Genomic DNA, 24,833 nt, shown 5'->3' on the forward strand with positions numbered 1-24,833 from the left:
CAGTGACAGCTTTACTTCTTCTTTTCCGAGTTGGATTCCTTTTATTTCCTTTTCTTCTCTGGTTGCTGTGGCTAAAACTTCAAAGACTATGTTGAATAATAGTTGTGAGTGTGGGCACCTTTGTCTTGTTCCTGATCTTAGAGGAAACAGTTTCAGTTTTTCACCACTGAGAACGATGTTGGCTTTAGGTTTGTCATAGATGGCCTTTAATATGTTGAGGTAAGTTCCCTCTATGCCTACTTTCTGAAGGGTTTTATTTATCATAAATGGGTGTTGAATTTTGTCAAAAGCTTTTTCTGCATCTATTGAGATGATGGTTTTTATCCTTCAATTTGTTAATATGGTTTATCACATTGATTAATTTGTGTATACTGAAGAATCCTTGCATTCCTGTGATAAACCCCTTGATCATGGTGTATGATCCTTTTAATGTGCTGTTGGATTCTGTTTGCTAGTATTTAGTTGAGGATTTTTGCATCTATGTTCATCAGTGATATTGGCCTGTAATTTTCTTTTGTTGTGACATCTTTGTCTGGTTTTGATACCAGGGTGATGGTAGCCTCATAGAATGAGTTTGGGAGTGTTCCTCCCTCTGCTCTATTTTGGAAGAGTTTGAAAAGGATAGGTGTTAGCTCTTCTCTAAATGTTTGATAGAATTCGCCTGTGAAGCCATCTGGTCCTGGGCTTTTGTTTGCTGGAAGATTTTCAATCACAGTTTCAGTTTCAGTGCCTGTGACTGGTTTATGTTTTCTATTTCTTCCTGGTTCAGTCTTGGAAGGTTGTGCTTTTCTAAGAATTTGTCCGTTTCTTCCAGGTTGTCCATTTTATTGGCATATAGTTTCTTGTAGTAATCTCTCATGATCCTTTGTATTTCTGCAGTGTCAGTTGTTACTTCTCCTTTTTCATTTCTAAGTCTATTGATTTGAGTCTTCTCCCTTTTTTTCTTGATGATCCTGGCTAATGGTTTATCAATTTTGTTTATCTTCTCAAAGAACCAGCTTTTGGTTTTATTCATCTTTGCTATCGTTTCCTTCATTTCTTTTTCATCTATTTCTGATCTTTATGATTTCTTTCCTTCTGCTAACTTTGGGGGTTTCTTGTTCTTCTTTCTCTGCTTTAAGTGTAAGGTTAGGTTGAGATTTTTCTTGTTTCTTGAGGTAGGATTGCATTACTATAAACTTCCCTCTTAGAACTGCTTTTGCTGCATCCCATAGGTTTTGGGTCATCGTGTTTTCATTGTCATTTGTGTCTCGGTATTTTTTGATTTTCTCTTTGATTTCTTCAGTGATCTCTTGGTTATTTAGTAGTGTATTTTTTAGCCTCCGTGTATTTATTTTTTACAGATTTTTTTCCTATAATTGATATCTAGTCTCATAGCATTGTGGTCAGAAAAGATACTTGATATGATTTCACTTTTCTTAAATTTACCAAGGTTTGGTTTGTGACCCAAAATATGAGCCTGGAGAATGTTCCATTAGCACTTGAGAAGAAAGTGTATTCTGTCATTTTTGGATGGAATGGCCTATAAATATCAATTAAGTCCATCTTATTTAATGTGTTATTTAAAGCTTGTGTTTCCTTGTATTTTAGTTTTGGATTATCTGTCCATTGGTGAAAGTGGGGTGTTAAAATCCCCTACTGTTATTGTGCTACTGTCGATTTCCCCTTTTATGGCTGTTAGCATTTTCCTTATGCATTGAGGTGCTCCTATATTGGGTGCATAAATATTTACAATTGTTATATCTTCTTCCTGGATTTATCCCTTGATCATTATGTAGTGGCCTTCTTTGTCTCTTGTAATAGTCTTTATTTTAAAGTCTATTTTGTCTAACATGAGAATTGCTACTCCCTATTAGTACTTTTAATGGTACTGTTTATCTGAGTTTTGGACAAAAGGCCCCACATTTTCATTCTGCACTGGGTCCTACGTATTGGGTAGCCATTCCTGCTCTTGAGTGCTCGGCTCCTCCTGAGGGAGGTCTCAAACCTTTCCTTGTTGGAACCCCCTTCTGTCTACAGCCCTTTGGGGATTCCACCTGATTGTCACTGATTTGAAGGCCGCCATTGTTTCGTGGCTCCTCTGGTGCTTCATTTATGAAATCCAGAGCTGGACCAGGACTTAAGAAATAATTCAGGGGCTCCATGATCTCTAGAGGAAGGACACCTGCCAAAGTGGAAGATGACACAACTTCTTAGTCTCCTTCTAACCCTGACTTGGGGAGGCAGCCAAGTGCTGACATCTCTTATCTGGCACTGCTGGTTCTCCCTTTGATGAGTTTTGGCAGAAAAATGCTTCTGGAAGACTAAACCTCAGCTATTATCCTTGACAACTTGGTTCCTCTCTATCCTTTTCTGCTACCCCATGAATTGTTGAGCAGTTGTGAGCAGGCAGAGCAGGTGGAGGGTCTTGTCAACAGTGACTGATTTCATCAAAACTCTGCATGAAGAGTCCTGGCAAAGCAATGCTTGGAAGGTTTATTTTGTTTTGGTTTTAATGGTACAGCAGAATCACCTCTTCTTTTTAAAAAAAGTGAGAAAGATAATTTTGGCAAATGTGCAAACATCACATCACAAAACTGGAAACAAGAAGCTTTATAGGAAACTGATGAACATGAGAAACTATAGGAAACTGAAAATGAGCAAAGCAAGATCTGTTTGTGGTAAAGGATATAAAGAACATAAAAATGTATATTCAAGGTTTTTCATGGAACATTATAACCCATCAAATTAAGGTATCAATATTCTCTAACAAAAATTAACTGATCTGAGGAAGGGTAATGCAAAAGTATTCTAATGCAGTGCTGCCCAATAGAACTTTCTGTGATGATAGAAATGTTTGATCATCTCTGTGCTAATACAGAATCCACTAGCCACATGATACTCCCATTGTGGCTAATATAACCGAGGATCTGAATTTTTAACATGGCTTAAATTTAGCTGCTTTAAAAAGTGGCTACCAATTGAGCAGCATAGTTCTAATGCCTCATAGGTCAAAACCAGTGGTTTCTATGGTGGACTCCTCTAATTACTGCTGAGGGGTAGGGGGTTGGAGTAGAAAGAGAAGAAAGCTCTTAACAGATCTACTTAGTCACTTACACAACACCTTATATTCGCCACAGCTTCCAGAATCAGTAGGTGGCACAACCTGCTGTAAGGGGTATGAGAGAAGGATTCTTGGGGAGACCTGAGTATGCCCTTCCAACTCCTGGCTCAAGCCAATGGCAGTAAAAAGGGCCTAGGATTTTGTTACTCAGATGGGGAGAGGATTATGGTTCCACACACAGAATCTGAGGCTTGGGCCGTGCCTGCGGCATCTGTGCATGGAAATCGTCACTGTGGGGCTGGCAGGGAGCTGGTGGTGGGGCGCTCATTTTCGCACAGGGTTTCCAGAGCCAGAGGAGGATTTAGAGGTGGAAGGAGGACCTGCAGGCCCTTTCTGGCCACCTGCAGGCTGAACAGACCCTTTCTTTTTGGGGATTAAGGTCTTGTTCTTGCTCTTGAACACTTTGCTGGGATCCAGCTTGTTCACAAAGGAGTCGGTCTCTTCCGTGAGTAGGTTTGTGTTGTAGGTGATGGGTTTATACATGTTGAACCATTGCTGTAAGGCACAATTAGGAGAGAGGGTCACAATTTAAAAGGAGAAGAGCATGTGTTTATGTTCTTTAGGGGAGATACAGGGGTAGAGAGCTGGGGAGATGAGGCAGAGTAAAAGACTTTAGGAAAAACTGCCTCTAAAATCTATTAGCACTTCCTTTAGGTAAAAGGGAAGACACACATTGCTTTATGGGGTCTCATAACCTTTAAACATGAGGACTAAGAATCTGAGTAAATGTGCTTCCTTCTAACCTAGTGTGCACTGAGCCTGGTATGCTAGGTCCCAAATCATCAGGGTACAGTGTCCTTCTAATTGTTCTGCCTCCAAACCAGCCGCTGCCCATCAGGTGGACTTGGTAGCATCCTTCCCACAGGGAAGGAGCAGACAGAGGCCAGAGCAGGCCTCTACTGAGGGAAGCTGCCTGCTGTCTTCCCTACAGGCTTTCTGGGCAGCTGAGGGCAAAGGGCATCTACATTTATTTTCATTGATCACAACCACCCACTATGTTGCCTGGATGTATGTCACTGTCATGTGACATTTGAGGAAAGTGAGGTCCACTCAATGAATACATTCATCGAGTCCCTCATTTTTTGCCACCCAGTCAAAAGTTCTTCTAGCCACACCTGGTGTTCTCAAATCAGGCAGTATATCAGCATTACCTGACATCTGTATGTTTAAAATGGTGTCTGGATCTATAATATAAATGAGGCACATCCATACTTTGAAATACTCTATATCATTGAAAAAGACAGCTCTCTCTATATTGATAGGGAATGAGCGCCAACATGGAGTTAAGTGAAAAGGTGCAGAACAATGTGAATAGTATATCGCACTTGTGATTTAGAAAAAAGGAACCAAAAACTGTACGCATGCATGCTTTCTATCCAATAAAGTATCTCAGTGAGGGCACAAGAGAAACTAACAGTGGCTGCCTGTGGGGAAGTGGATGCGGAAGCTGGAGAACCAGTGAATAAGAGACTGATTTTTCACTGTTCCTGTATGCATGTACTGCCTATCCAAAATGAATGATCAAACCTAATCTCTGCCCACCACCAACCCCTTTTCATTAGAAGTAAAAACTCCCCAGGTGATTCTGAGGATCAGCCAAGTTTGGGAACCACTTAACTAGATTAGTATAAAGTGAGGTTGTCCACCTAAATTGGAAGCATCTGCCGTGCTTATTGAACATACAGGCTCCTGGGCTCAACCCCAGATCTCCTGCATCAGATGAGGAAGCTGGGAATCTGCAATTTAAGCATTTTCTCAGAAGATTCTGATACATTCTATAGTTTGAGATGACAGGTGGTCCCCCCTTACCTTGGCCTGTGGGCTAATGCCATAGCTGGTGAAAGCATACTGCCACTGGGGCAGGCCCAGGTGGGTGATGAGCAGGCGATAATAGGCAGTAAAGGTATCTGTGAGAAAATGCCAGTATAATGCTCTGTCCAGGAACCAGATCTCAGTGTCTTGTGCTAATGCTGAAATAGCAGACAAAGGACATAAAGGAAGGGATGGCTTAACACTTTTTTCCTTTTATCTATAAAGTCAACATCTACTCATGGTTAAAACATATTTCAATAGTAGAAGGAATGTAAACTATAAGTAAAAGTTCCCTTTTTTCCCTTCCAACCTCCCAGTTGTTCTTCAGTGGCCACTGTTACTGGCTTCTTTATATTCTTTTACAAATTCTTGGTCAGTCAGTCGACTGATCTATCTGCTGGGCTTTGGCCATCTGTGCATTCAGGCTATCTAAGCAGCACTCCTTTCTTGTGTGGACTCAACACTCCCCCTCCTCCAGGAGGTATATACTGTGGTCTCAGCCTTCCTGATGGAGAGACCCTCTGTCTGAATAGTTCTGGCTTTCTCAGGAGGTCTGTCAGGAATTAGAAGTGCTGTGAGAAACCACCACGGAGGAGCACAGACCAGCTTCTTCTCCTGGGACTCCTGCCTGTGCGGCTGTGTGATGTGCTGGCTGAGCTGAAGCAGGCACTATTGTACCAGATCCTGCCTCACTCTTGCTTCTGACCGTCCATTCTTAGTACTCCTAGTTCATCTCCTAGGCCTCTCCTATTTCATCTCCTGTCTAATGGCTCTAACATCTCCCTAAGTGGCCTCCATCCTCCAGTACCTTCCACCTCCATTTCTACTTGTGGTCACATTTTCATTTGAATTCTGCCATACTTCTGCTAAATAACCTTGACTCCCCACCTACTTCCACGTAACCTCAAAACTCCTTCACCTGGCTTTCAAAACTCTGCATGAAAGGGAATCACAGGGCTTCTGGTGTCATCTCCTTCTCATCCACAAGATGAACCATGTGGCCAATGAAGTGGAACTGTCATTCCCCCCAAATCAGGTGCATTCTCCCATGGCATGGCTTTTACCTATATCCCTTTGCTTGGATGCCCCCTTTTGCCCCTCACCCCACACCCCCCATATCTCATTCAGACCTGTACTCCAAGATGCAGCTCATTAGTTGCGGCTCACTGGCTCCTTAGTTGTGGCACATAGGCTCTTTAGTTGTGGCCCCACATGCTGCAACTAAGACCCAGTGCAACCAAATAGATAAATAAATAAATATTAAAAAAAAAAGATGCAGCTCAAAGGCTACTTCACAAAGACTCCTCCAGCTGGAGATGATCTCTCCTTTCCCCCAGAGGTAAACCCTGGTGTGTCTTCTCACCCTTTGCAGGCAGAAAGCTACTTGAAGAGGGCTGAACCTTGTCCAACTCTGTAGTTCCTAGGGACTGAATTGCTGTTAGGGGGCCAGATGGTGCCCACTGCTCAAGAAGCCAGAGCCTTCTCTTGATTTCCCATCTGGGATCTTAGTTTGAGGTCTAGTAATTCAGATTTTTATTGCTGTTAATTGGCCTACATAAATACGTGTAAAAGAAAGACAATGTTTTTCCTGGATGCTTTTCTAATGCATGAGCCTGATGGAGGAGTTATAAAAAGAATGACTATTTCTTTTAGCTTTTATTCACTTATTATCCTAATCTTATTATTTTGCAGTCACTCACAAGTGACACAAATGACAATAGCTTAAAAAGACTCTAGTAATTGGCCTGGAGGGGGATGCTCAGAGAGGACCAAAGGGGCTTTCTGGGTCTTGGCATCTACAAGAGACCCAGCAGCACCTCAGGAGGTCGGGGAAGAGCATGCCTTTTGTGTGATGGCTGGAGAGCAAGGTCAGCCAAGGCCATTCCCAAACTACAGGACCATGCCTGCCAAGATTCTTACCTGGTTTCCCTCTTTTGTAGACAAGGCAAACCTTCCCATTTCCGTTGCAAGGATCCAGCTCAAATATTACACTGCGAGAATCAAAGTGAGGCTTCTCTGGCTGGTTCTCACTAGCTGCAAACCCAGAAGTTAATGGTAATGTTCAAACACACTCAGCTCAAACATACTTATTCATACAGCTTTGCTTGGATGAAAAAAACAGAGGGAAAAAAAGCCTTATCTCAAACATATTCTTAACTATTATTTTCAAATGTGGACCAAATGTATTCTATACTCTAAATGCCCTGGGTCTTATTCATGGTCTAAGCCTCTGTCTGGGCTCCCCTACCACCAATAGAGTGTCATGGAATCTGGGGAAGCGGGCATGAGGACAACAAACTGAACTTCTTGGGAGTGGGACTACACAAGTCAGAGTAATCTGAACAACTTTTTTCTTTTTCCCCAGATACATGCTTTCCCCTTGTTTATAGCACTTCATGATCTTTTTATTAGAATCCTTTTTCCTCTGTCTAAAATGTATATTTGTGGCATTTTATGTTTATTTCTATTATAATTATAACATTATAATTAATGCTAAGTCTGGCTCTGTTAGAAATACCTACCTAGAAATGAAATACCATGATGTAACAGAAAAAAAGATAAATTCTTAGAAAAGCAAGCATCAGAAACCTTCTCTCCTGCTTCTTTCATTACAGCAATTATGCAATAATGATTAGCATTAGTGACTGGGGTGGAAAGGGTTTAACAAACCTAGGAGAGATTGGATAAAACAGAGTATATAAAAATAATATTTTTGATTTACACATATACCCATACATATAATTTTACATAAATGCATAAATATTTACATTTCTAAATAAGGTGGCTTTTTTTGTGGTTTTTTTTGTGTCTTTCTTTAACATGGTTTTACCCTCCCCTGGTGGTTATACCTTCATATTCTTCATCTCATATGGTCCTAGGCAGACATATAGGTATACATTTAAATTTTGTGAGATCATTTACTATATAAAAATGGGATACCACACATGTTACCTGAATCTTACTTTCTATACAATAATACCATGTGGAAAGCCCTCTAAGGGTTGTAACTCTAATGCATTCTTTTTAATGGCTGCCTGACAGTCTGTGGGAGTGGATGCACCCTAATTTATCCTGTCAGCCACCTATTGATAGGGGGCTAATATTATTCTGCTACAAATGCTACAGTAATCATCTCTGTACCTGCCCCTTTGTTCTGGTGCCTTTGTTATATGGCTAGACACCCTGAAGTATTATAGAATGGACATTGCCAGACTGCTTTTCGAAAAGGCCTTTGTTTTTGAAAGATATTTTCATGGGGTATAGAATTCTAGGTTGACAATTTTTTCCTTTGAGTATTTTAACTATTTTTTAATCAAATAAATTTGCTTAAAGAATATTTTATTTTTAAATTTTTAACGTATTTATTTTTTATTCCGGTCTAACAGCATGATTTTCCTCTGATTGTTTCTTTCTTTCTTTCCTTTTATTGGAGGATAGTTGATTTACAATGTTGTGTTAGTTTCAGGTGTACAGCAAAGTGAATCAGTTATACATATATCCACTCTTTTTTAGATTCTTTTCCTGTATAGGTCATTACAGAGTATTGAGTAGAGTTTCCTGGGCTATATAGTCAGTCCTTATTAGTTATCTATTTTATATATAGTAGTATGTATATGTCAATCCCAATCTCCCAATTTATCCCTCCCCCTTCCCTGAGTATTTTATCTTGATTGAATTGTTTCCAATGAGAAATATGCTATTGTCCTTATCTTTGCTCCTTTGTATGGAATTGTCTTTTCCCATTGACTGCTTTTAAGATTTTCTCTTTATCCCTGATTTTGAGCAATTTGATTATGTTTCCTAGTATTGCTTCTTCACGTTTCTTGTTCCTGGCTTCTTAGATATGGTTTAAGTTTCCAAGTAACTGGTACAGTTTTGAGCCACTATTTCTTCAAATAGTATTTCCTGGTCCATCCCCCTCTCTTCAGGGACTCCAATTATACATACATTATACCATTTGTTGTCCCTCAGTTCACTGATGCTCTTTTGATTAAAATAATTTTTTATTTTCTTTCTGTGTTATTTTGGATTGTCTATTGTTATGTCTTTAAGTTCTCCAGTCTCTTCTTTGGCAATATCTAAACTATTGTTAGTCCCATCCAGTGTATTTTTCATCTCAGAAACTAGTTTCATCTCTAAAAGTTAAGTTTGGATTTGTTTTCTCCTATCTTCCATGTCTGTACTAAGTTTTTGGACATATAGAATATAGTAATGACTGTTATAAAGTCTGTATCTGCTAATTCTAAACTGTATCTTAATTCTGGATTTGTTTCAATTCATTTTTCTTCTCATTATGGTCATTTTTTTCCTGCTTTTTTGCATACCTGGTAATCTTTGATTGGATGCCAGAAATTGTTAATTTTGCATTGTTGAGTGCTTGCTATTTTTATATTGCTATAAATATTGTTGAGCTTTGTTCTGTGACACAGTTAAATTACTCGAAAACAGATACTTTCAGGTCTTGTGCTTAGTATTTGACAGGCAGAACCCAAGGCAGCATTTAATCTAGGGCTAATTTTTTCCCCATTACTGAGGCAGGACCCTTCTGAGTACTCTACCTAATTCTATGTAAGCCATGAGGTATTTCAGCCTGGCTGGTAGAAACGGACACTATTCCTGGTACAGTGTGAGTACCAGGCATTGTTCCCTCTAATCTTCTTGGGTGGTTTTGTCCCTGGCCTTGGGCAGTATCTTCACATGTGTGTGCTCATCAGTTCTTTCCTGAATCCTTAGGAGGACACTCTGCAGATCTCTGCAGTTCTCTCTCTATGCAGCTCATTCCTCTCTGTTACTCAGTCCTGTGAACTCTACCTGTCTTCATCCAGCTGGGCTCTTAGTTATGTCTTCTCAATTAACAGGTACAACAGGTTCTCCTTGGGTTTCCTTCTCTATGCTGTCGACTGGAAACTTTCAGATAATAAGCTAGGGTTCACCTCATTTGCTTCCCATCATTCAGAGCTCATCGTTCTTCCCTGTATGATGGTCAGTATCTTGACAACATCCATTGTTTTATATATTTTGTCTGTTTTTGTTTTTTTTGTTGTTCCAGGTGGGAAGATAAATCTGGCCTCTACTATTCCATCTTGGATGAAATCAAAAGTCCAGACTGTAGGCTCCCACCAAGTTTTAGCAGCCTTGACTGATGCTGACTGGGGTCTGCCCTCAGGTGAAAAGTTATAAAAATAGGAAAATCATTCAGTGTGGTTCCCTTCTGCCATTTGTCAATGCCACTCCAGTTTCTGCTTATTTTTGGTTACTCTCCAGTCCTTTTAGGTAATTATTTTAAAAGTTTCCCCAGAGTTTAGAGTATTATCTGCACAAGTCCTGATCTGGTAAAAGGTAGTAGGCCATATGGCCAGAATCATAAGGTTAGATCTACAATGTCACTCTTATTAGTGCTTTACTGAATTTTTAGCTTGGTTTTATCTCCATGTGCACATTAGCACACTGTCCTACAGTCTGTGCCTAATAATTTCACCCTCAGGAATAACAGTGGATATCTTTCTGTTACCTGTTATTTGTACTGGTTCTTGTTCATGGTGTTGTGTTTCTTCATGTGCCTGGTTCTTTTTTAGTAGGATTATTTTTGAAAAAATATTTATAAAAACAATGAGGTCTAGGATAATGTTTTCTTCCTCTAGGGAAGAATTTTATTTTTATATGAGTTTTATACTGAGATATAATTCACCTACCATACCATTCACTTAAAGTGTACAATTTAATGGTTTTTAGTATACTTAGAGCTGTGCAACCATTAACACAGTCAATTTTAGTACATTTCTCTGGAGTGAATTTCTGTTTTTTTCTGCCAGGCCCCTGAGGAGATTAGTAATCTGGAATCAAATTAGTCCAATTTTGGGATTAACGTTCTCTGGGATGCATAGGTGACTTATACTTGGGCTTCGATCCATGTGAAGAGTGGTTATTTCTGGTTCATTCTATCTCCTAGAGTATATAGCTCCTCACGGTGCTAACCAAAAGGGTAGGGTAGTTTTTATGGGTGCCATCTTTTGTAGGTTCTAGACTCCATTTTATTCTTCTAGTCTCACATATGGGTCAAATTCTCAGCTTTTCAGTAGCCTCATTGCCTCTCTTGAAAAGGACAATGTATCCTAGGCAAAAGCAACCCTAAACATTGAGCCTCTTCCCTGGATTTCTGTCTTCTTCTGGATGTCGATCTGGTGCTATCTCATCATCTTATTAGCTCTTCTTTGATGATTTTTATATGTTCCCTGACTTTTCAGTTGTCTTCAGCAGGAAGACTGCTCTGAATTACCTATCTGCTATTAAACAGGAGGCCTCTTCATCAGTTTAAGTATGCTCCTGAAAATAACATATAGATGAGCTTTGCTTTTTATATCAATCTGATAGTTTCTGCTTTTCAAAAGGGAAATTCAATCCCAGAACACTTAACATAATGATTTATCTGTTTTATTTTATTCCTCTTAATATTTTGTTGCTTATTTTATAATGTTGTTTCTTTTCCCTTTTTCTTATTTTTACTCATGTGATTCAACATTCCCTTTATTAGGTTAGAGATTCTAAAGTAATTTTTTATTCCTTTAATGGTTATCTTCCTTTTTGTTATGTATTTGCATGACTGGATCCATATGATTCTACCCTTACTTGAAAATAATATGCCATTGTTTCTCTAACCAAATGTGGTATGCAGAATTCTAAGATGGCACCCAAGATTCATGCTTGTGTGTATACACACCTGTACAACCTCCTCCCCTGAGTGTGGTCAGGACCTATAATATGATGGAGTAGTCATTCCCTTGATTAGGTAACATTATGAGACTGGAGAGAAATATTCCTGCTGGCTGAGAAGCAAGTGGCCATATTGTGAGAGGGTCTTGTGGCTAGAATCTGAGGGCAGCCTAAATGAGCCAAGAGTGAGCCCTGGCCAACAGGCAACAAGAAAACAAGGACTTAGTCCCACAACTGCAAGAAACTGAATAAGGTCAACCACCAGTGAGCTTGGAAGAGGCCCCTATGCCTCAGATGAGATCACAGCACCAGCTGACACCTTGTTTTTAGCCTGATAAGATCCTAAGCAGAAGACTCTACTAATCTGTAGCTGAATTTTTGACTCATGAAAACTGTTAGATAATAAATTTGTAGTGTTTCAAGCCAATAAAGTTTTGGTAATCTGTTATACGTGAATAGAAAACCAATACACCAAGACACTCTGTTTCCCCCAACAAGGCATACTATTTCTTTCCTAGAGTAGGATGAGGGCTCCGACTTTCTACTTCCTTTCCTCTTTGTCCTACGTTTTCTTTTAAAAGGACTCTCTGGAACATTCTTTGTATTAGTTGCTAGGGCTACTGTAGCAAAGTACCACAAACTGAATGGCTTGAATAGCAGAAATTTGTTATCTCACGCTTCTGGAGGCCACAGATCCAAGGTCAAGGTTGGTTCCTTTTGAGGGCTGTGGAGAAGAATCTGTTCTATGCCTCTCCCCTAGCCCCTGGTGGTTTGCTTGCAACTTTTAGCTTTCCTTGGTATGTAAAAGTACCACCCCATCGCTGTCTTCATCTTCACATGGCTTTCTTTTATATGTGTATCTCCAAATTTCCCCTTTTAAAAGGTTGTCAGTCATATTGGATTAGGGCTCCACCCAACTCCAGTATGACATCATCTTACCTACTTACATCTATAATGTCCCTATTTCCAAATAAGGTCACAGTCTGAGGTAGTGAGGTTAGGACTTCAACATATGAATATTTCTGGGGGGGAAGGGACACAATTTAACCCATAAAGCTCTTATATCTTGCCTCTCTCCTTTCTGTTAGGTTTAGCTGAGAGTATACGTTTAAACATATTCTGTCCACTACGTCCCCTCTTTTCCAAGAGTTCTTATGTAAAAGTTGTATACATTCCTGGATATTAAGATTTAATTTAGTCTTTCTCTTTCATAGGAGGGTCACTAATCTCTTGTTTCCTTTCCTCTTTATATATCTGCATCTTGAGATCTCCATTCCGTTTCATCTGTCTTTTGGTTGGAGTATTTATGTTCTTGAAGTTTTACACATCCTTTAATATTCTTTTAATAACCTGAGAGGTATGTTTCATCTGTATATACAGGACTCTTGATTTTCACTCTTTTTATCTCAGTAAACTGTTTATGTTTTTTTACTGCCTTCTAGTTTCCACTGTTGCAGGTGAGAAGTCTGATGTCAGTCTGATTATTCTCTCTTCACAAGTAATTTGTTATTTTTGCCTAGAAGCTTGTGATTTTTTCTGCAACATGTAATGCCTAGGTGTCTGTTTTCTCCTGAATTCAATTTGAGTCTAGGAGAGCCCTTTCAATCTGCAGATTGAATAAAAGTTTTCATTTATTACTGTTTATTTATTATTCCCTTTCCAGCTTTTTTTCTCTTTTTGAGCAGCTACAATTCCAGTGGAAGTTCACCTGGATGTATTTTTTATTTCTCTCAACCTCCACCTTTTCACTCATTTCTCCTTTTAAAATTTATTTATCTGTCCTTTTAGATATTTCTTGCACTTGCTTTTTCAGGCTACTAACTCAGGTCTCAATATTTATACTCCTCTTCAATTCATCTAGTCAGTTGTTTAATCAAGAAATTTTACTTTTTTCTATAGGAAGTCTTTGTGCTGTCTTAAATGCCCTTAAGTGTTCTTGTTTTTATTTAGGTTTTCATCTGTGTCCTCTAGCAGTGTTATTTCTCTGGTTGTGTATTCTGATATTGCTTCCTGATTGTCCTCTTTCTAACTGCTGAGTCCCCTGAGAAAAGTCAGCATTTTTCTACTTAAGTTTAATGAAACTTAGGTCTAATTGTTGGACTATCCTAAAAAGCATGAACTCAGAAGGTGCCAGAAGCCCATGTGGCTCTTATCCCCATCAGTATGTAGGACAGTGTAGTCTCTACCCCTAGCTCAGTCCTTTGCTGAGGTCCCTTGAAATCCTATCATCTAGTCTACCTTTATCTACCAGCTTCAAAAGCAGGGTACACCCATTCTACTTATTTAACAACTCCTTTGCCTTTTAGGGGTTAGAGAGCCCCTGTATACACATAGGAAGCAAATGTGACCTTTTTCCCATCCTTGAGGATTCCACACAGTTCTGAGTGACAAACTCTTCCCAGGGTGCAACACTTTCCAGGCTCAGCTCTTGGACTCCTCCTCCTATTGTCCAGCTGCTTGTCCAGTTGAAGGAGAAAGCCTTGCATCAGTTCTCTCTGTCAGAACTTCAATGCACTCCAAGGCATTAGTATTGGAGACACTAGTTGCCTCCTGAATATTCATTCTCCCTTTTTAAAACTCCAGTTCTGTTTGTTGAGGCAATACTACACAGCTAAAAATACTTATCTCCTCAAATTCCCTTGCATTATGGGTAACCTTTTGACTCTATTCTGGCCAATGGTTATTGGGAGGGGCTTCTGGGAAAACTATTATTTTTCTGACCAAAAGGAAAATATTCTGCCAAGAGACAGTTATTTTCCCCTTTACTCTTCTTTTTCCTGCCTGGAACATAGACTTGAAGCTTGGAGGTAGAGCCCACATTCTTCAACCATGAGGATGAAAACCAAACAGACACAAAGGCTGGTACGCCAGGAATCCAGAGGGAGACTTTATCATTGAGTTTCTCAAGCAGCTACACCAGCCTAGTTCCAGATTTATTATGAGAAAAATAAATTCCTATTTAAACATTGTAATGGGGGTCTGTTATACGCAGCCAAACACAGTTCTGACTGAAGAAGTCCTCACTTATACATAGTTGATCACAGCTTTAGCAGCCATTTGAATTATAAGCCATTTCAATCAGAAGTGGCAAAGAGCCTGAAGGGAGGAAGGGAGCTACATTTAGACTGTCACGGTCCCTGAAACCTCTCAATACTGAAATGTAGAGTGAAGTTTAATCTGTAACATTCATTCACTTACCAGGTATTCATTAACTGCCTACTATGTGCCAGGGGCTGAAGTGGGTACTGGAAACAAAGATCCCAACCCTAGCATTTTCTTCATGAAAATTTCATTTTTAGATATAGGCTGTTTTTTTTTTTTTTTTTTTAACCTTACTCCCATGGTTCAGAGAAGCCATAAATGGGAAGGGTTGGGTTCAGGGGAACATGTAACAATGCCACAATGTCTTCCTATTATTTTCAACATTATAAAATGGAAACAAGCAGGCTGATTTCTAACTCAAAGCAGAAGTCCCTCCAGTTACCTTCTTGTGTATCGTCCTCCAGGTCTGCAAGAGTTGGTGCGTTAGGAAGTGAGTACAGGGAAGACTGGTTGAGTTGAGTCAGTTTTGAGATGCTGTTAATTGCCATGCTGCCCAATGGAATGGTATGTTCTATGGGAACGTTAACAAAAAGAATTACATGGAGTAATAAGCTAGTTACCATGGTCATCAGAAGGGCTTCTGTTTGATTAACTTAAGCCCAGCTATTATTTGATCCCAGGGCCGAGGAACTGAATGGAAAGTGGAAAAGGAGAGAATCAATGCACTACATGCTCCAAAGCACCAGCCTTTTATGAAAAAAAAAAAAAAAAAAAAAGCAAACAGCTGGGGCCATGAGTGAAGAGTCCCCACTGCATGTGTTAGGGCGGAGCACCAAAGGAAATTTTAAAAGGGGATTCTCAAAGAGAACTGGGAATTCTAGGGTAAGGGCCCTAGTTTGAAGATCAAAGGACTTAAAAATGTTTTTGCTCCCGCCATCCCTTGAATGAAGGGTTATACTTTCCAAAGGAGTAACAGCTTTGATTATATAACTGACCGCTTCTACCCTTCTTGTCATAAGCTTTCACTATGGAAACTATCTCCCCCTCTACTTGTCATTTTTTCTTACTCAATGGAGCAAACTGTCTTGAAAGCCTTCGTGCTTGGTTCAGTCTTCTGTGATTCAGGTGTAAACAAGAAACAGGCAGACTATGTATTTTCCTTATCTATCATAGAGAATCCTTATAATATAGGGTGCTGGACACGGGATGGCACACAAAGACTTGGACATATGACTGCTAAAAAACTGGAATAACTGAAGGCAGTAAAACAGCTGATGTACAGACCATGGCATGTCTAAGAAAAGACCACTAAAGGAGGTAAACATTGGAAGCTGCCTTTGCTGGCTTTTCTGATAATGATTTTAGCCATCCAGTAAAGAATGGGTACAGCAATGGGGATAAGGATAAGAAGATGGGTTGGGAAGGTTACATTAAAAAAAGTATTAATAATGAATAGGGACTCATTCATAAAACCTTCATGAAATGTTTCTTTTCTGATGCAGGCTTCTGAAGGGGCTAGCCTGTCTCCGTGATGTGGGCAAGGGAAAATCTGAGTCACTCTAGCCTCTGTCCACTCACTCTGTTGCTCCAGACTTCAAAGGCCATGGCCATGAGGGTTTCTGATGTTGGTGACAACAATGGTTTCTAGACCATCAGAGGAAATGATTCTAAGCTAAAAGTTCATGTTAAATGCTTAGTAGTAAGCTATAAAATATGCCTCTGGTCAGCTGCGAGAAAAACAGGAAGGTTTGGGGAGCCACCAAAACAAGGGAACCTAGGAGGTAGCGGCAATGAAGGGGAGGAGTCAGTTCTGCAGATTTGCTGTGTCACAGAAGTGACTGCATTCTTAGTGGCAGCAAGGAGAGGTATAGGCTGATTCCCAAGGACCAAAGTAGATCTGGGGATGTGGTTGCAGTTTGGAGATAATAAAGTCCTCTTGAGAACAGGGAAGTCTGTCAGGAATGAGCTGGACTCCAGGGGATAGATCCGGATTTCCTAGTCTATGGAATGTTACTAGAGTCTTCACCTAAATGCGCAGCACTGACTTTCATGCCTGCATAGTACCTGAATCTCTGACATGTACCAAGGTGTGATTTCCCACATTCACGATAGAAATGTTTATCCTGGACGTATTTAATACCAAGGATGATAGCCTGCGAACTAAGGTGGTTGATGACTCAGGCTGAGGAGATGTGAGGCAGAGAAGGAAAGGCTCTGGTCTGAGGGTCAGAGGTCCAGACCTCGGAGCCCTGAGGTCTCCACCATGGAATGAAGGAAGGAGCCCCTCTTATGACCACCAGAGGCTGTCACTGCAGCTCATCCTGAGGAGACTGCTCCAAGGTGGAATCCTCAGAGGCTTTAAGTTCAAGGTGGCTCAGGATTTTTGTGTAGTGACTAATCTTTCCCTCCACCTCATGCCAACAGGAAGCCTCTAAATTGAGCTTCCAGTTAAGTACTGGGTAGACCCTGGCACAGGGGCTGGGGAGGCAGTGGGTGAAGCAGTGATGGCATGTGTTAGCGTTGGGGGATACACTGCACTTTAGAAGAACCCACAAAAACTGTCCATATTCAAAGACTCATAAGTTGTAAAGGCCCTCAGAGTTGTCTCATCTAACCTCTCAGCCAGGGAAATGTTCCTCTACAGCAAGGAGGCTGACTCACCATCCAGCTTCACATTCCATGTCATGTGGAAGCCATTGGTCATCAGGTAAAAGTTCTTCAGATCCTCAGGCAGCACACAGTTATTTTTCTAGAACCACAAAGAAGCAGACTGTTAGGTCAGGGCTGGGAAGGAGGGTGTAGGGCTATGCCTCAAAGCATCTGGGGATGCTATTTACTGTGTTTCAGATCCCCCAAACAGGAAAACTCTGAATAATTACCTATAAAACTCTATTGGAGAGTTCTGGATTGAGACGGCAACAAAGCAGGCTCCTCCACTCACCTCGTTTCACTGACACACTGAATCTACAAATTGAACAACAATCCCTCTGAAAGAAATCCAGAAACTAGCTGAGCGACTCCTACACATCAGGTGAACAAGAAGACACACTGAAATGGGTACGAGAGGCTGATCACAACCTTGCCATAAAACCCACTCCCGGCAGGGCGACACGCAACGAGGAGGGAACTCACAACTCCTGGATTCTCTCTGAGGAGCAAAGGGCTTGGACCCTACATCTAGCACCCCAACTTTTAAGACTTCCACCTGAGAGATGGGCCCCCATAACATCTAGCTCTGAAAGCCAGTGGGGTTTGGGTCCAAGAGACTCATAAGGCTGTAGTGAACTAAGAGATAGTTCTTAATGGGCTCTCATGGACTGACTTACCATGGATATACCCTCAGGGCCCAGTACAGAGGCAGCAGACTAAAATGCCCAGTCTTTTCATTAAGGAAGCCTAATTGCTTATCTTAAACGCTTTGGCCTGAGGGGGCAGGCTTCTCATTTAGTACACATCTAGATGCCAACTGTAATCCTCTCCAGAGACCAGGGAGGCTAGTGGGCACCATACCATCTTCATGCTCTCCTTCTGCCTCACTAGCAGGTATCTTCTGGAAAGGAGCTTATACACACGTCTGGCACCCCAGCTTTTGCAGCTACTGCCCAGGGGACACACCTCTTGATTGCCTGGCTCTGCTGGCCAACAAGGCTGATGTTCCTGGGTCCCACAGGACTCTAATAAACAGAGTAGCAGATCTTAAGCTATGCCACCAGGGCACAGGGCAGAGGCAGCAGACTGAAGTGCCCAGTCTGTAAGTGAAAGAGGCCTATTTATAGATCTTAACTGCAGCCTGAGGGTCAGACTTATAATTTAACAACATCTAGGGGCCAACTGCAATCCTCTCCAGAGACTGGGGAGGCCAGTGGGTGCCATCTCTGCACTCTCCCTTTGCCCTGCCCTGGGTCACCAGTGTTTCTATGAATGGAGGTTGTGCAAATATCTGGTGCTCCAGCTTTTGTGGCTGCTGCTCAGAGGACACATCCCTTGATATCTGGCTCTGGTGAGCAGCACGGCTTGTGTTCATGGGTTCAATGGCATGGTAGCAAACAAAGAAATAGTTCTTAACCTGCTATCCCCCTAGGGCTCAGTACAGAGGGAGCAGACAGAATGCCCATCTCTCAGTCTTCCCCTGAAAGAGGTATACGGGCATACTTTAAAAGTTACTGCCTGAGTGTACAGCTTCCAATCAGCCTGCATCGAGGTGCTGAGATCCTTCTCTTTGGGACACTGACAGGTCTTGGTATACCCACAACTACTGGGAGCCACTAAGAACAAAGTAGGCTGGACAATCACAAAGGTTTGAGAGACAAACAAAAGCCATGGCAGGGTTGAATAATAAGGTTCATCTCTTAGATGAGGCCACCCCTTCAAGACTGGCTATTGTATCTAATGCATAGAAACCAACATAGAGAGTCAAGAAAAATGAAGAAAGAGAGGAATATATTCTAGGTGAAAGAATTAGATAAAACCCCAGGAAAAGACCTTAATGAAATTAAGATAAGTAATTTTTACCTGATAGAGAGCTCAAATAATGTCATAAAGATGCTCCCAGAGGTCAGGGAAACAATACATGAACAAAGTGAGAATTTCAACAAAAAGAAAATATAAAAAAGTACTAAACAGAAATCACAGAGGTGAAGGATACAATAACTGAGCTGAAAAATTCAATAAAGGGGTTCAACAGCAGACTAGATGAAGTGAAAGGATCAGTGAACTAGAAGACAGTGTATTGGAATTCATTCAATCAGACCAGCTAAAAGAAAAAAGAATAAGAAAGAGTGAATAGAGTTTAAAGGACTTATGGGACAACATCAAGCAGATCAATATTCACATTTATAGGGGAATCAGAAGAAAAGAGAGAGAAAGGGGCAGAAAGCTTATTTGAAGAAATAATGGCTGAAAACTTCCCTAAGCTGGGGAAAGAAACAGACTACCTGGAAATAAATCCAGGAATCCCAGAGAGTTCCAAAAAAGAAGAATCCAAAGAGACATTATAATTAAATTGTCAGAAGTTAAAGGAGAAAACCTTAAAAGGAGCAAGAGAAAAACAACTTGTTATGTACAAGGGAACCCCCATAAGACTATCAGCAAATTTTTAGGTAGAAACTTGGCAGGCCAGAAGAGGGTGGCACAATAGATTCAATGTGCTGAAAGAAAAAAAAAAAAAACTGCCAACCAGGAATACTCTACCTGGAAAAGCTGTCCTTCAGAATGTAAGGAGAAATAAAGTTTTCCAGATAAGCAAAAGTTGAAGGAGCTCATCACCACTAGACCAGCCTTACAACAAATGTTAAAGGGACTTCCTTAAGGTGAAACAAAAGGGTGCTAATTGGTAACAGGAAAAAATATGAAAATATAAATCTCACAGGCAAAAGTAAATGTATAGTTAAATTCAGAATAACCTAATGTTGTCATGGTGGTGGGTCAATCACTTATAGATATAGCATGAAGATTAAAAGACAGAGTAAAGTAACTATAGTAAGAGTAGTAAAATACACTGTATTTTAGTAGTAAAAATAACTATAACTACCATAATTTGTTAATGGATACATAAGATAAAAAATGTAAATTGTGACACCTTTTAAAATGTGTGGTGGGGAGAGTAAAAATATAAAGCTTTAAAATGCATTCAAACAAGCTGTTATCAGCTTAAAATAGACTGTTACATTTAAATATAAGCCTCATGGTGATCACAGAGCAAAAACCCATAACAGACACAGAAAAGATAAAGAAAAAGGGGTCTAAGCACAGCATTACCAAAAATCATCAAATCACAAAGGAAGCAAGAGAAGAAGAAAGAAACAGAAGAATTACAAAATAGCTAGAAATCAATGAACAAAATGGCAGTAAGTCCATACTTATCAACAATAACTTTAAATGTAAATGAACTAAATTTTTCAATCAAAAAACAAAGAGTGACTGAATGGATAAGAAAGGACTTATCTAAGGCCAAACTCTGTTGTTTACAAGAGATTCACTTCAGATGTAATAACACATAGACTAAAAGTGAAGGGATGGAAAGATATTCCATGTAAATGGAACCAAAGAAAGTTGGGAGACTTTAAGACAAGACTCTAACAAGAGACAAAGAAGGGCATTATATAATGATAAAGGGGTTAATCCAACAAGATGATATAATATTTATAAATATTTATGCATCCAACACAGATGCACCTAAATATAAAAAACAAATATTAGTAGATGTAAAGGGAGAAAAAGACAGCAATACAATGAAGCAATGGACTTAAGTGACATGTTAGACCAGATGGACTTAAGAGACATTTACAGAACACTCCACCGAAAATCAGCAGAATACACACTCTGCTCAGGTGTACGTGGAATATTCTCCAGAATAGATAATAGGTTAGGCCACAAAATAAGTATTAACAAAATTAAGAAAACTGAAATCATATCAAGCATCTTTTCTGTGCACAATGGTATGAAACTAGAATCAATTATAGTAAGGAAACAGGAAAATTCACAAATATGTGGAGAGTAAACAACATGCTACTGAACAACCAATGGATCAAAGAAGAACTCAAAAGAAAAATGAAAAAATATCTTGAACAAATAAAAAATAGAAATACAATATACCAAAACTTATGGAATGCTGCAAAAGCAGTTCTGGAGGGGAATTCATAGCAATAAATGTCTGTATCAGGAAATAGGAAAGTTCTCAAGTAAACAACCTAACTTTACACTTCAAGGAACCAGAGAAAAAAGAACAAACTAGGACCAAAATTAGTACAAGGAGGGCAATAACAAAGATCAGAGCAGAGATAAATGAAATAGAGGCTAAAAAGATAATAGAAAAGATCAATGAAACTAAGAGCTGATTTTTTTTTTTTTTTTGCATATGTGGGCCTCTCACTGTTGTGGCCTCTCCCGTTGAGGAGCACAGGCTCCGGACGTGCAGGCTCAGCGTCCATGGCTCACGGGCCCAGCCACTCTGTGGCATGTGGGATCCTCCCGGACCGGGGCACGAACCTGTGTCCCCTGCATCGGCAGGCGGACTCTCAACCACTGCGCCACCAGGGAAGCCCCAAGAGCTGATATTTAAAAAAATATATAAACAGACAAACCTTTAGCAAGACTCACCAAGAAAAGAAGAACTGAAAAAAATTAGACATCAAAGAGGAGACATCACAACTGATACCACAGAAAGACAAAGGATCGTGAGATTATGATGAACATCATACATCAACAAATTGGACAACCTAGAAGAAACAGATGAATTCCAAGGAATATACAACTTGTCATGGCTGAATCATGAAGAAATAGAAAATCTGAACAGACCAATTACTAGTAAGGAGATTGAATCAGTTATCAAAACCTCCCAAAAAACAAAATTATAGAAACAGATAGCTTCCCTGGTGAATACTACCAAATACTAAAGAAGAAATAACACTAAACACCTTTTCAAACTAGTCCAAAACACAGAAAAAAGGAACACTCCCAAACTCCTTTTATGAGTCTAGCATTACCCTCGTATAACCAGACAAGGACATTCTAAGAAAAGAAAATTACAGGCTAATATCCTTGATGAACATAGATACAAAAACTCTCAACAAAATATTACCAAACTGAATTCAACAATACATTAAAAGGATCATATACCATGTGGAAGTTATTCCAGGGATGAATGGATGGTTCAACATCTGCAAATAAATCAATATGGTACACCTATAACAAAATGAAGGATAAAAATCATATGATCATCTCAATACATGCAGAAAAAGCATTTCACAAAATTCAACATCCATTCATGATAAAAAAAAAACCTCTCAACACGTAGGTATAGATGGAACATAACTCAACATAATAAAGGTCATATAATTAGCCCATGGGTAACATCATATTGAAGGGTTAAAAGCTGAAAGCGGTTCCTCAAAGATGAGGAAGATAAGGATGCCCACTCTTGCTAACTTTATTCAACATTAGAACTAATAAACGAATTCAGTAAAGTTGCAGGATACAAAATCAATATAAAAATCTATTGCTTTTCTAAGCAAGAATAACCAAGTATCAGAAAGAGAAATTAAGAAAATGATCTCATTTAAAATTGCATCAAAAAGAATAAAATACCTAGGAATAAGTTTCACCAAGGAGGTGAAAAACCTGTACATGGAAAACTATAAGATATTGATGGAAAAAAAATGAAGAAAATACAAATAAACGGAAAGATATTCCATGTTCACGTGTTGGAAGAATTAATATTGTTACGTCCATACTACCCAAAGCAAACTACAGATTCAGTACAATCCCTATCAAACTTCCAGTGGCATTTTTCTCAGAAATAGAACAATCATAAAATTTGTAGGGAACCACAAAAGACCTCAAATAGCCAAAACAATCTTGAGAAAGAAGAACAAAGCTGCGGGAATCACTCTCCCTGATTTCAAACTGGAGTAGAAAGGGAGAGTAATCAAAACAGTATATTGGCATAAAAACAGACACATAGATCAACAGAACAGAACAGAGACCCAGAAATAAACCCACACATACATGGTCAATTAATTTATGACAAAGGAGTCAAAAATACACAATGGGGAAAAAACAGTCTTTTCAATAAATGGTGTTGGGAAAACTGGACAACCACATGTCAAAGAATGAAACTGGACCAGCATCTTACACCATATACAAAAATCAACTCAAAATCGAGTAAAGACTTGAATGTTAGACTTGAAATCATAAAATTTCTAGAAGAAAACATGGGGACAAGCTCCTTGACATTGGTCTTGACAATAATGTTTTGGATTTGACACCAAAAACAAAGGCAACAAAAGCAAAAGTAAACAAGTGGGACTATATCAAACTAAAAGGCTTCTGCATAGCAGAGTAAACCATCAACAAAATGAAAAGACAACCTAGATAACAGGAGAAAATATTCACAATTTTCGCTGATTGTGAAAATTCGCTGATAAGAGGTTAATATCCAAAATATATAAAGAACTCATACAACTCAATAGGAAAAAATGAAACAAGCTGATTAAAAAATGGGCAGATTGAAGTGAACAGACATTTTTCCAAAGAAGTCATACAAATGGCCAATTGTATGAAATTGGTAAATGAAAAGATGCTCAACATCATTAATCATCAGGGAAATACAAATCAAAACCACAGTGAGATATCACTGCACACCTGTTAGAACGGCTATTATCAAAAGAGACAACAAATTAGCAAGTGTTGGTGAGGATGTGGAGAAAAGGGTGCATTCGCTAGTGGAATGTAAATTCGTGCAGCCACTATGGAAGACAGTATGGAGGTTCCTGAAAAATTAAAAATATAACAACTATATGATCCAGCAATTCCACCCCTAGGTATTTATATGAAGGAAATAAAATCACTATCTTGAAAAGATATCTGCACCACTATGTTCACTGCAGCATTATTTACAATAGCCTAGATGTGGAAACAAGCTAAGTGTCCATCGATGGATGAATGGATAAAATATGGTGTGTGTGTGTATATATATATATATATATATATATATATATATATATACACACACACACACACAATATTATTCATCCATAAAAAAGGAAATCCTGCCATTTGTGGCTACACGTATGGACCTTGAGGGCATTATGCTAAGTGAAGTAAGTCAGAGAAAGACAAATACTATATAACCTCACTAATATGTGGAATCAAAAAAAAAATGAACTCATAAATACAGAGACTAGATTGGTGGTTGCCAGAGGTGGGGGGTGCGGGTGAACGAAATGGGTGAAGGTGGTCAAAAGGTACACACTTGCAGTTATAAGATAAACTAGTCTTGGGGATGTGATGTACAACAAGGTGATGACAGTTTACAATACTGTACTGTATATTTCAATGTTGCTAAGAGAGTAAATCTTTAAAGTTATTCAGCACAAGAAAAAAAGTCTGTAACTCTTGAAATGGGTGTTAATTACACCTGTCATTTCACAACATATATGTGTGTGTGTATATATATATGTACGCACACATATATATCAAATCATTATTTTGTAGACATAAAACTAATAAAATGTTATATGTCAATTATATTGCAATAAAAATTAAACAACAAAAAAACCCTATTAGAGAGACAGAGCAGAGACACCAGTTCACCAGTTTGATCTCTTTTTGCCTCACCTCATAAGGCAGAGTAGGCGTGTGTTCTGCTGTGGTAATGCCTCTCTGG

General features: G+C 39.4%; 1 protein-coding gene across 2 annotated transcripts in view; it reads right to left on the reverse strand.

Moving 5' to 3' along the window:
* Positions 1-2,474: 2,474 nt before the first annotated feature.
* The window catches only part of TPGS2 (tubulin polyglutamylase complex subunit 2), a 56,825-nt gene continuing 34,466 nt past the window's right edge, over positions 2,475-24,833 (reverse strand). Inside the window, exons 3-8 of one of the 2 annotated variants that reach the window (XM_060118277.1) lie at positions 22,286-22,351; positions 17,330-17,417; positions 15,111-15,239; positions 6,836-6,949; positions 4,913-5,073; positions 2,475-3,598 (exon numbers count right to left, since the gene is read on the reverse strand). In XM_060118277.1, the coding sequence (XP_059974260.1) occupies positions 3,368-3,598; positions 4,913-5,073; positions 6,836-6,949; positions 15,111-15,239; positions 17,330-17,417; positions 22,286-22,351 (789 nt within the window). In that variant the 3' untranslated portion in view covers positions 2,475-3,367. The remainder of the gene's footprint in view (positions 3,599-4,912; positions 5,074-6,835; positions 6,950-15,110; positions 15,240-17,329; positions 17,418-22,285; positions 22,352-24,833) is intronic. The other variant, XM_060118278.1, reaches the window with a different exon arrangement.

This window comes from Mesoplodon densirostris, chromosome 15 (assembly GCF_025265405.1).
Source record: "Mesoplodon densirostris isolate mMesDen1 chromosome 15, mMesDen1 primary haplotype, whole genome shotgun sequence".
NCBI lineage: Eukaryota > Metazoa > Chordata > Mammalia > Artiodactyla > Ziphiidae > Mesoplodon > Mesoplodon densirostris.